Source organism: Carcharhinus amblyrhynchos, unplaced genomic scaffold (assembly GCF_965287045.1).
Source record: "Carcharhinus amblyrhynchos unplaced genomic scaffold, sCarAmb.v2.hapA scaffold_90, whole genome shotgun sequence".
In the NCBI taxonomy this organism is placed as follows: Eukaryota; Metazoa; Chordata; class Chondrichthyes; order Carcharhiniformes; family Carcharhinidae; genus Carcharhinus; species Carcharhinus amblyrhynchos.
The window spans coordinates 336,602-349,137 of record NW_027649830.1 but is presented as its reverse complement, the minus strand read 5'-3'; the positions used below and the strand labels follow the sequence as shown (position 1 = coordinate 349,137).

General features: G+C 47.0%; 1 protein-coding gene across 3 annotated transcripts in view; it reads right to left on the bottom strand.

Moving 5' to 3' along the window:
• fam120c (family with sequence similarity 120 member C) overlaps positions 1 to 12,536 on the bottom strand; it is a 61,993-nt gene that overhangs the window by 5,077 nt on the left and 44,380 nt on the right. For all 3 annotated transcript variants that reach the window (XM_080182825.1, XM_080182826.1, XM_080182824.1), the window contains 5 exons: positions 10,982 to 11,153; positions 6,426 to 6,675; positions 5,092 to 5,206; positions 1,472 to 1,681; positions 437 to 638 (listed from right to left, as the gene is read on the bottom strand). In XM_080182825.1, coding sequence (XP_080038951.1) covers positions 437 to 638; positions 1,472 to 1,681; positions 5,092 to 5,206; positions 6,426 to 6,675; positions 10,982 to 11,153 — 949 coding nt within the window. The remainder of the gene's footprint in view (positions 1 to 436; positions 639 to 1,471; positions 1,682 to 5,091; positions 5,207 to 6,425; positions 6,676 to 10,981; positions 11,154 to 12,536) is intronic.

The following is a 12,536-nucleotide window of genomic DNA, read 5'->3' as shown; positions in this document are numbered from 1 at the left end:
AACACAGGCATGACAACTGATTTGGATTTCAGTTCTGGCATCAGAGCTCTCCCAGTCTCATGCCAAGGAGTAGATTGGCCATGGAGAGGATCCAGCACCCATTCACCAGTCTGATACTGAGGTCAAAGGATCACGAGAAGATCGCACACATTCGTATTGCCTTCCCTTGTGTTTGGGAGAATATTGCCTCACCTAATCAGTGAGTTTAAAGTGATCCCTCGGCGCCCGCCCTCCCACAGTGCTGAAGGAGTGCTGCACTGTCATGGGGAAGAGACTAGCTTGAGATTCTGGAACAGGTGCTCAAACCCAAGAGTTACTGAGCACAGAGACAAGAGAGAGTTTGTACACCGAGACCTGAAATACTTTATATATTTCTCCTGAAGGGTACTTAGCGAGATGATGTGTCACGCATGCGCTCCCACAACCCGTCACTCACCGGCAAAATTCCTTCCCCTGCCCTGAGGGGGTGGAACTGGCCCAAATGGCCGGCCGTACATCGGCATGTGGTAGAAGGGCGCCATCATAGGCGGTACAAAGGTCGGTGGTGGCATCGGCGGGGGCATCATGGGCTGGCGGTTCAGATTCAGCCCTTCCAGGATGCTCTGTCTCATTTTTTCCACCTTGGCTACCTGGTCTGCCTGCATGGGTTGGGACGGGGGGTGGTGTGGGGAAAATGAGACGAAAGATGAGCAGGAATTAAGCCTAGACATTTACAAATGTCACAATATCAAATGTGGAAGAGGGTTAGAGGTTAGGCCAGCATTGGGCTAAGCCCCATTTTAAAGTCAGGCATTCTGCCCACATTTTTAAATACCCCACCATTTCCATATTTATACTTGGAAAAGCAAAGTCTGGGGCAGTTTGGGAAGTGCCCAGCTACATTCTTGAGCAGCAGGCAACACCTGTCTGCTGTGCACAACAGGGAAATGTAGTTTTAGAGCACCATGGTGCCACCAGTCGCTGGAGGGTGTAATTATAACGTGACACATTTACATAGGAAAATTTCATTGCTCTTGTAAAGTTTCATTTACTTAATCATCGTAAGTAGGCTTACATTAACATTGCAATGAAGTTACTCTGAAAATCCCCTAGTCGTCACACTCCAGCACCTGTTCAGGTAAGAGGGAGAATTTAGCACAGCCAATACACCCTAACCAGCATGTCTTTTGGACTGTGGCAGGAAACCAGAACATCCGGAGGAAACGTACGCAGACATGAGGAGAATGTGCAGACCCTGCACAAATAGTGACCCAAGTCAGGAGTTGAACCTGGATCCCTGGTGCTGAGAGGCAGCAGTGCTAAGCACTGTGCCGCACAAGTCAGAGGGTGATTGGAATTTATTGCTTTTTCCACTATCCCCATTAAAACAAGCGAGTTATTTAGGCCAGAAGCGAGCGCAGCTCTTCAGGTTTTTCATTTTAATCACAGCAATCCCGTAACGGGTGATGCGAGTGATGGCGAGAATGCGTACCTGACCATCACAGAGGTCAATGAGAGGGGCCTTTTCACGAGTGGCTCGCACCAACTTGCTGTGCAGGAGCTTCCCGTCAAAGTAAATCCAGGGACAGCAGTGCTCCCAAGGAATGGGCTGACCACAGGCGTCATTGGCAAAGAGTGCAGTGTCTACGCCGCTCATGAAGAGGGCGGCGAGTTGGATTCCGCGGGCATCCAGCTTGTCAATCTGGGTGAGGAGGAATTTAAAAAATAAAACGGTTTGATAGGTTAGAAACGCCGCTGTTCCATTCAAATAATTTTATCCTCTCCAGCCCCACATCCCATTCCTCACTTCTGAAACCAGGCAGAGGCCAAAACATTGTGCCATTTCAAGAAGAAATTAGATATTGCCCTTGGGGCTAAAGGGATCAAGGGATATGGGGGGGGAAGCGGGGGGGAATCAGAATATTGAATTTGATGATCAGCCGTGGTCAAAATGAACGGCGGAGCAAATTTGAAAGGCTGAACGGCCTCCTCCTGCTTCTAGTTTCTTTACTATCCTTGCTTCTGCAACCAAACAATCATCCTCAACTCTAGTGCCCCACAAGGCTGTGTTCTCAATCCCCTACTATACTCCTTTTACACCTATGACTGTGTGGCCAAATTCATTCACAAGTTTGCTGACAACACCACTGTAGTGGGTTGGATCTCAAACAATGACGAGACAGCGTACAGGAATGACTGTGTCAATGTAGAAATGATGCTTCCCAATGATGTGGTGGAACAGTAAAACTCAGGGCTGTAAATGCAAAAAACACCTTTCGAAAGTGGAATTCAGAAGAGAAGTGAGAACGTGGGCACTGTTATTGACCCTCTGACAACCTAGAGAATCTGGTGAACTAGTGCAGCAACACTAATCTCTCCCTTAATGTCAGCAAAACGAAGGAGATAGTCATCGACTTTAGGAAGCGTAGTGGAGAACACGCCCCTGTCTACATCAACGGGGACGAAGTAGAAAGGGTCGAGAACTTCAAGTTTTTAGGCGTCCAGATCACTAACAACCTGTCCTGGTCCCCCCATGTCGACTCTATTGTTAAGAAAGCCCCACCAACGCCTCTACTTTCTCAGAAGACTAAGGAAATTTGGCATGTCAGCTACGACTCATTAACTTTTACAGACGTACCACAGAAAGCATTCTTTCTGGTTGTATCATGTATGCTCTGCCCAAGACCGCAAGAAACTAGAACGGTTGTGAACATAGCCCAATCCATCACTCAAACCAGCCTCCCATCTATTGATTCTGTCTACCCTTCCCGCTGCCTCAGAAAAGCAGCCAGCATAATCAAAGACCCCAAGCACCCTGGACATTCTGTCTTCCACCTTCCTCTATCTGAGGTTATGCACCAACCAACTCAAGAACAGCTTCTTCCCTGCTGCCATCAGGCTTTTGAATGAACCTACTTTATATTAAGTTGATCTTCCTCTACTGCCTAGTTATGACTGTAACACTACATTCTACACTCACTCTCTTCCTTATGAACAGTATGCTTTTTACACAAAAAAACAATATTTTTCACTGTATCCCAATACATGTGACAATAATAAACCAAATCAAACAGGATTCTCCACTGCCTGCTTTTGAAACAGGACAGGATTTCAGATTCCACTGGGTACAGTTCATACATGCAGCACTGACTGAACAATCAGGGCTGTGCACCCAGCTGGCCTCGCCTAATATTTGTAAAGCTAACACGCAAAGTGCCTACTGCAAACTGCAGTGATATGATGCCTTGGAGAAATGTGTTTTTGATCATGTTTCTTATAAGAACATAAGAAATAGGAGCAGGAGTAGGCCATCTAGCCCTTCGAGCCTGCCCCGCCATTCAATAAGACCATGGCTGATCTGTCGCTGCTCAGTTCCACTTTCCCGCTTTCTCCCCATAACCCTTAATCCCCTCTCTTATCAAAAACCCATCAACCCGCGTCTTAAAAATATTTAGCGAGGCAGCCTCCACCACTTCAACGGGCAGAGAATTCCAGAGATTCACCACCCTTTGAGTGAAGAAGTTCCTCCTCAACTCCGTTCTAAACCGCCCCCCTTTTATCTTGAGGCTGTGCCCCCTAGTCCTACTGTCTTTTTTGAGCAGGAAGAGTCTCTCCACCTCTATCCTATCCATCCCATTCGTCATCTTATACATCTCAATGAGATCTCCCCTCATTCTTCTATATAAGGGTTATGTTCAAAATTCAGGTGTTTTACATGGTGCCCATTTGTTTGGGCAACAGGCAGCTCAAATGTCGAAAATGCAGGATTATGACCGATTTCAGCCAGTGATATGTTTGCCTAAACGGAGTTAATGCATTTTTGTTTATTTGGGTTTTCCTTGAGGTTTCAGTGTGGGGTTTGGTTGGGTTGACTGATAAGAGAGAGTCATGTGTTAATGGGAGGAGCCAGGCTTGTAGGAAGTTAGGCAGTTTCTTCTTTACTGTTTTAACTGGTCAGTTTCTCCTGTTCCTGAAAGAAGCAAGTAGTATCTTTCTATCTCTCTCTCTCTCTGGAGACTGCTGTTTGAGGCTGTCAGAAGATAGGTGCCTTTCTCTCCCTAGAGGTGTTCACAAGGCTCTAGGACTGTTAACAAATACTAGCATATAAGCCTCAAGTTTGCTGACTGATATTGAAGTGGGGTTTTAAGTCTGTACGAGGAATATTGCTCAAATTGGAACTCATAGGGATAGGTTAGCAGTTAAGATCGGTACCTCGTCACGTTCAATTGTTAAAGGTTAAGCTAATTTGTTCTAGTTAAACTATGTTGTTAAATAAAGCTTGTTTTGCTCAAAGCTTCCCAGTTTGTCAATGGAATCACGCCTTATCCTCACATTATCAAAATAGCAAATAGTCTAACTTCATGACATATTGTGAGGTATCTGATCACGTATCCTAGCAAAGTAATTCTGGTGTCTACACGGTTAAGAAAAGTGCACAGGGGCTTTGAAGAAAGTGCAAAACTCATCATGGAAAAGTGAACATGTTGAGCCTCTTTACTCCAGAAGAGGAGTTAAGCATGAAAGAGTTTGTTAAGATTATGCAAAAGTTTGAAAGTGTCAATGTAGAAATGATGCTTCCCAATGATATGGTGAAACAATAAAACCCAGGGCTGTAAATGTAAAAAATACCTTTCGAAAGTGGAATTCAGGAGGGAAGTGAGAACACAGGTACTGTTATTGACCCTCTGACAGGTTATGCTCTCTCACCACCTGGCGCTCCAACATGGTTGCGCTCCCTCAGTATTGACCCTCCGACAGGGCAGCAGTCACCTCCATTAGCGCTCGCCCTTCAACAGGGCAGCATTCCCTCAGCACTGACTGTCCACAGTGTGGCTCTCCCTTAGCATCGTCCCTCCGACAGGCAGGCATGCACTCAGTGCGGTGCCCCCTCAGAACTGATCCTTTGACAGGGCAGCGCTTCCTCAGTACTGCACTGTGAATATTGGCTGGTATTAATGGCCATGTTGCTGGTGCTAAACTCAAACTCAGTTCCTTTTGACGCCGCACCAATCTGATGCTAAATGGCACACTCCGCTAAGTTCACCTCGGCATTCTCTGGGTAAGACGCAAGTGGAAAGTTTGACAAGTGACACCCTCCCTGGTCGCACATACCTTCAGCTCCTGTAACTGGTCTGGTTCGTAGAGTTTTGCCGAGATAGCCTGTGCCAGGAAAGCATCCAGCTCGCATCTGTGCAAGATTCTACTGCCGGGCCACTGCATCATGTAACTGCAAAGAGAAAGGTAAAGTGATGGAGCAAGGGGTAGGGTCAGAGGATGAAACCTCCTAAGTGGCAGTCTTTTCCTTGGCCCCCCCATAAATGTCTTTTGATAGTTAATGTTGAATCTGTCTCCAGCAGCCATTCAGCCAAGTGAATTCTAGACCATAGCTCAGTACTCATGAACGTGCTTTATTCCTCACGTGGCCCTCTGGTTCTTTTTCAATTCTGTTCAAGCCTTGCCCCCAAGGTTACTGACCCTTCCCTCAGTGGAACCACTTTCTCATCCATTTTTGAAATAAAATATTGATGTATTTTGAACTTCTCCATTAAATATCCCTTTACCCACCACCACTATGGACTGTGAGCACCGTGTGGAACTCCAAAAGGACATAGACAAGGCAGTGGAGTGGGCGGCGGATGAAGTTCAATGTGGAGAAACACAATGCGATTCATTTTGGCAGGAAGTGTGCAAACGGGGCTGGGTGTGCATGTGCGTGAACTACCGAAGGCAGCAGGAAGGTGGAGAGCACGGTTAGTGAAATGGACAGTATCCTGCGGACCAAGCGAGGGGAAAAGGTTGGGAGGAAATTTGATGGAGGGGCTCAAAAATCATGAGGGATCTCACAGAAACTGTGCCCACTTGTGAAAGGTGTGAGGAGCAGAGGGACACAGATTTAAGGTAAAGAGTGAAAGAAGTAATCGTGATAAGAGTAGAGAAATTTCTCCTCATCTCAGCCCTCGGTGGCTTCCAGCTCATTTTGAAATTGTGCCCCCTAGTTCTAGTCTTTCAACTGCAAGAAACTCTCACCCACATCTACCCTGCCTATCCCTTTAAATATTCTGCGGGTTTCAAATAAGATCTTGTCTCATTCTTCAAAACTCTGGTGAATACAGGCCCAGTTTCCCCAATCTCTTTTCAAGTGACAGTCCCCGCCATCCCCAGGGACCTTCAGGGATCTGAATTTACAAATCTGACCAAGTGGCATGGTTCAGTGCCATGTACTCGGATTGCGAGCACGTGCACACACACCACTCAGAATCAGCCGGCAGTGAATGGACGCTGAGCCTTTTGTCCTCTAGCTGCTTCACACCAGACATGATCAGTACAAGCTGGGGATCCACACTGGGCTCGATTCCCACTATCATACACTGCCCACCCCAATATCGCACCTAGGGACCCTCAGCAAACGGCTGATCAAGTTTCTGAGCCACTCCCTGCCCACTCACCGTAAGACACAGCAGAGCAACAGCAAGTGCGTGGGGATGTTGGCCGGGTTCAGCATCCCAGGGGTGTCCGACTTCATGCAGGCGAGGAACGCCCTCATCCGCCGGTTCTTGTCCTCCACCGCCTTGCCCAGCCACAGCTTCTTTAGGTTGGGGCAAGTCCACTCCCTGAAGGTCAGCCCCGTCACCAGCTCGGGCGTCTGGGGAGACTTTCCCTTGTACGCTGACCACTCCTTGATAATGACCGGGGGAACTAACAGGAGGGAGGGGGAAGGGGTGGGCGGGAGAGAGAGAGAGAGAGAGAGAGAGAGAGAAAGAGAGAGAGAGTGTGAGAGAGAGAGAGACAGACAGACAGAGACAGAGACACAAACAGGAAGTAGATACCTTGTAATTAATGGAAAATGGAAATCCAATCCGCATCAACGATTGGCGATAACCAGAGGAGATTTTCTTTATGCTTCTTCAGATACTTCCATTTTCTGCCCATCCCTAATTGCCCTTGAAATGAATGGCTGGCTAGGACCATTTCAGAGTGGGAATTCAGAGTCTATCATTATCATAAGAATCAGGAGTCACACATGGGCCAGACCGGCTAAGATTTCCTTCCCTAAAGGGACAATCAATGACAATTTCAAGGTCACCATCACTGAAATATCTTTCAATTGCAGATTCCAGCAATGTGATTGCCTCTTAATTTCCCATGTCAAAGGCTGATCAGTGCAAGGGCAATTAGGGATGGGGTGGTGCTGCTCAAACCCCATGAGAGGATAAAAAAAAAATCACAAATTGAATTTAAACCCCATCGGCTGCCATAGTGGGATTTGAACCCATGCCCCCTCCCCATACAACATTAGGCTGGGCCTGCAGATTACCAGCCCAGCGATATTACTACCATACCTTCCACTGTTTCCCCATGTTTGTCCACAATAAGCCACAGACAGCCAAACCGTCAAGAGGCTGCAGCAACTCATAAAAGGCTCCACAATAGCCTGACCCTGAATCTGAGCCTCAAGTATGGCAGTCTTGCATCAAAGGTCAACAGAGGGACAGGAGCTGGTTTCATTATTCAGCTAAGATCACAGCTAGCGATTCTGGAGAAGAGGGCTTTAGAGATGGCCCTGTCTATGCTTGTAAAAGTGTCCCGTGGCCAAAGTCGGAGTGAGATCTTCATTAATACACCAACAATCACACCCCAGGACAGTCCAAAGCACTTCCCTGACCATAAGAACATAAGAAATAGGAGCAGGAGTAGGCCATCTAGCCCTTCGAGCCTGCCCCGCCATTCAATAAGATCATGGCTGATCTGTCGTGGCTCAGTTCCACTTTCCCGCCCTCTCCCCATAACCCTTAATCCCCTCTCCTATCAAAAACCCATCAACCTACGTCTTAAAAATATTTAGCGAGGCAGCCTCCACTTCAACGGGCAGAGAATTCCAGAGATTCACCACCCTTTGAGTGAAGAAGTTCCTCCTCAACTCCGTTCTAAACTGCGCCCCCCCTTTATCTTGAGGCTGTGCCCCCTAGTCCTACTGTCTCTTTTGAGCGGGAAGAGTCTCTCCACCTCTATCCTATCCATCCCATTTATCATCTTATACGTCTCAATGAGATCTCCCCTCATTCTTCTGAACTCTAACGAGTACAAGCCAAAACAGCACGTGTTTTGATGTTTAGTTAGTGTTGTACATTATTATATTGTATACACATTTTCTAAATGGTGAGAGATTGCAGAGCTCTGTACAAAGGGATTTGGGTGTCTTAATCTTTTTCTTCATTCACAGGATGTGGGATTCGCTGGCTAGGCTAGCATCTATTGCCCATCCCTAGTTGCCCCTTGAGATGGTGGTGGTGAGCTGCCTTCTTGAACCACTGCAGTCCGTGTGGTATAGGTATATCCACAGTCTGTTAGGGAAGGAGTTCTGGGAGTTACACCCAGCGATAAATGGAAATCTAGTTCACATTGACAAATAATGATAACTGGAGATTTTCTTTATTTTGTCTTCAGAAGTGAAGGAATGGCAATAGATTACCAAGTCGGGATGGTGAGTGGCTCAGAGGGAGAAACTTCCAGATGGTGGTGTCCCCAGGTATACTTGCTTTTGTTCTAGGTGGTAGAGTTTGTGGGTTTGGAAGGTGCTGCCTTCTGCAGGAGCCTTGCTGAGTTCCCACAGTGCATCTTGTAGATGGTACACATGGCTGTCATCGTGCATGAATCGTAAGAGTATACAGGTACAGCAAATAACTGGGTAAGTTGATGGAATGCTATTGTTTATTGTGAGGGGGATTGAATACAAAATTAGGGAGGTTATGTTTCAGTTATACAGGACATTGGTGAGATCATATCTGGAGTGCTATGGACAGTACCAGTCTTTGTTTAAGGAAGGATGTAAATGCATTGGAAGCAGTTCAGAGAAAACTCACTTGAGTAACATCTGGAATGGGAGGGTTATCATATGAGGAAAGGTTGGCGAGACTAGGCTTGTATCTGCTGGAGCTCAGAAGACTAAGAGGCGACTTGATTAAAACATACAGGATTCTGAAGGGTTTCGTGACAGGGTGGATGTGGAACAGGATTGTGGGAGAATCTAGAACAAGAGGTTTTCACAAGAACTTCATTGCAGTGTTAACGTTAAGCCTATTTATGACACTAATAAATAAACTAAAACTTAAAATTAGAACTGAGGAGGGGGGGTATAAAAATAAGGGCCACCTATTTAAAATAGCAAAGTGTGCAAAAAAATCTTTCAAGGCTCAAGAGTTTCTGGAAAACTCTGTCTTTCAACAGATTTAAGGCAAGGTTTGAATGATTCTTGACAAGCGAAAGGTATTTTGGGGGTGGGGGGGGGAATTAGGGGTTGAGCAAGATTGAGAGGTTGACGTTACAATCAGATCAGCCATGATCCTATTGAATGGCACAGCAGGTTCAAGGGGCCAACTCCTGCACCTAATTTGTACGCATGCCGTAATGTAGGAAACACTAAGAGAAGAACAAGCCTGCTCTGCTGTTTAATAAGGGTGGCACAGTGGTTACTACTGCTGCCTCACAGCACCAGGAATATGGGTTCAATTCTAGCCTGGGGTCAATGTCAATGTACATTCTCCCCGTGTCCGCATGGGTTTCTACTGGGTGGTCCAGTTTCCTCCCACAGTCCAAAAATGTGTAGGTTTGGTGGATTAGCCATACTAAATTGTCTCTTAGTGTCCAAAGATGAGCAGGTCAGGTGCATTAGCCATGCTAAAATGTGCAGAATTATGGGAATAGGACAGAGGGGAGGGCCTGGGCAAAATGCTGTTTCAGATGGTCAAATCTGACTCGACAGGCCAAATGGCCTCCTCCTGCACTGTAGGGATTTGATAGTAACCTCAAATCTGCATCCTGCCTACCCAATCACATCTTACTGACCAAGAATCTATCCATCTCCAATTTAAAAATATTCCCAGATTTTGTCTCCACTGCCTTTTCAGGAAGAGAGTTGCAGAGAGTCACCTCCCCCCCGAGAGGAAACATTTCTCCTCAACTCCTTCTTAAAAGTGCGACCCCTTATTTTTAAACAGTGATGCGAGTTCTAGATTCTTCCACAAGAGGGAACATCCTCTCCACATCCACCCTGTCAATACTCCTCAGCATCTTATGATCCAAAGTTGTTTTTCACTCTTTGGTACTCCAGTGAATACGAACCTCGCCTCTCTGACTTCTCATCAGACAAGCGCCCATTCCAGCTGGGAGGCAGATAAACCTTCTCTGAACTGGCTGCCATGCATTTACATCCTTCCTGAAATAAGGAAATCATGGCACACCAGATATGGCCTCACCAATGCCCTGTACAACTGAAGCATGACTGTGGTCAATTGGAAGACAGCAAGTTCTCACATGCAAACGAGCAGATAATTCCTCCTTTTATTAGTGCCAGCAGGGGATAAAGATTGACCCCCCCCCCACCCCAGCAAGTTTGGTCACTGTCGCCCCGGAGAGTGAATTGGTGCTGCGCTGCCTATATTCATGACAGTGGTTACATTTCAATAAGCCTTTGGATGGTTGCAAAGCATTTCTGTCTCAAAACCGTGAAGAGCTGTAGAAACAAAGGGACGATGGACATGAATCGGCACCTCCTGACCCTCCATTCCACTGCTTTGTGTCAAGAGGGGCAGACCATTCAGCTCATTGAGCCTGCTCCGCCATTTGATGTGGTCATGGCTCACATTGGACTTCCTGCCTGCTCTCCTTAGCTCTCACTTCCCTGAAATAAAAAAAAAATCTGTCTCATCCCAGCATTAAACATATTCATCGATGGAGTGTCCATAACACTCTGGCATCGAGAATCCCAAATACCCACAACCCTTTAAAGTGGAAAAAAAAATCATCCTCATCTACTCCCAAACAATTGGCCTTCCCCATTACCCTGAGGTTGTGCCCCCTGTCAAACTCCCTCAGGATTTTACATATTCGAATGAGATCGTCTCTCTTGCTCTTCGAAACTCCACAGAATATCAAACCCAATTCACTCAGCCTCTCATCATAGGGCAGCCCCCTCAACACATTAGCCTCTCGCTGTTAGGTGTACCTTCCACGGGCATCCTCCTCCTCATGGCCACGCGCTCAGCCCTCCTCTGGGTCTCAGACAGGCTGAAGAGCACGCCATAGATGTACTGCCGGGCTGACCTATACAGCAAGGTGGCAGGGGGCAAGTCATTGTTGGCTTCATCCTCAATGCAGACAGGGAGCTTCAACTCGCCCTGGGAGGGGGGATGGGGGAAGAAATCAGAATCGCACATTAGCTCTTGAAGAAAACCTCGGCATATTCATTCACAAAGAATACAGGACAGGAACAGGCCCTTTGGCTCACCAAGCCAATGCCAACATGTGGTTTCAATTCCTCTCTTCGCTTCCTGTTCATGTGGTTATCAAGATACACCTTGAATGCTGCAAACATTACTGCTTCCAGCACTTCCACTGGCAGCACGTTCCAAGCACTCATCACCGTGTGTGTGAAAAACTTACGCCACAATCTCCCTTTCACCTTGAACCTGTGCCCCCTTGTAACTGACTCTTCCATCCTGGGGAAAAGCCTCCGACTATCCACGCTGTCTGTGCCTCTCATCATTTTGTAGACCTACATCAGGTCTCCCCTCAGCCTCCATCTTTCCAGTGAAAACAATCCTAGTTTATTCAACCTCCCCTCATAGCCAACACCCTCGAGACCAGGCAGCATCCTGGTGAACTTTCTTTGCACTCTCTCCAAAGCTTCCACCTCCTTCTGGTAGTGTGGTGACCAGAATTGCAGGCAGTACTCTAAATGCTGCCTAACAACGGTTATATAACTGGCCAATATTTGCACTCGGTGCCCTGGCCAATAAAGGCAAGCATGCTGTATCCATGTGTTGCCACTTTCAGGTATCTGTGGACCGATAACCGCGCGGCCCCCCCCCCCCCCCCCCCCCGGGCACGGGCCTAGTGTTATCACCACCACACAATTAATCAAAAAACTCAGCTAATGTTCTGGGGACCTGGCTTCGAATCCCACCACGGCAGATGGTGGAATCTGAATTCAATAAAATATATCTGAAATTAAGAATCTACTGATGGCCATGAAACCATTGTCGATTGTCGGGAAAACCCATCTGGTTCACTAATCTCCTTTAGGGAAGGAAATCTGCCGTCTTTACCTGGTCTGGGCTACATGTGACTCCAGAGCCACAGCAATGTGGTTGACTCTCAATTGCCCTCCATGGACAGCAAATGCTGGCCAGCCAGCGACGCCCATGCCCCACAAATGAATAAAAAATGTCAATTGCTCTTAAGGGTTCTGCTATTTCTCTGCCCAAGTCTGCAATCTATCTACATCCTGCTGTATAATTTGACAATTCTGGTCACTATCAGCCATGCTGCCAATTTTTGTGCCATCTGCAAACAGAATCAAATGTTCATTGCAGTTGTAGGATCAAGGGCACTATAGACTCGAGCTCATGATCTCAGGCCACCCCAGGGTCCACGCTGAGGGTTTGCCACACCACAGCGAGGGTTAAGAATGACAGAGCATCGCAGTGTCAGATGGATATTACTGAGGGAGTGCTACAAAATCAGAAGGACTGCACCAATGAAGAGAAGAGAATTTCAGG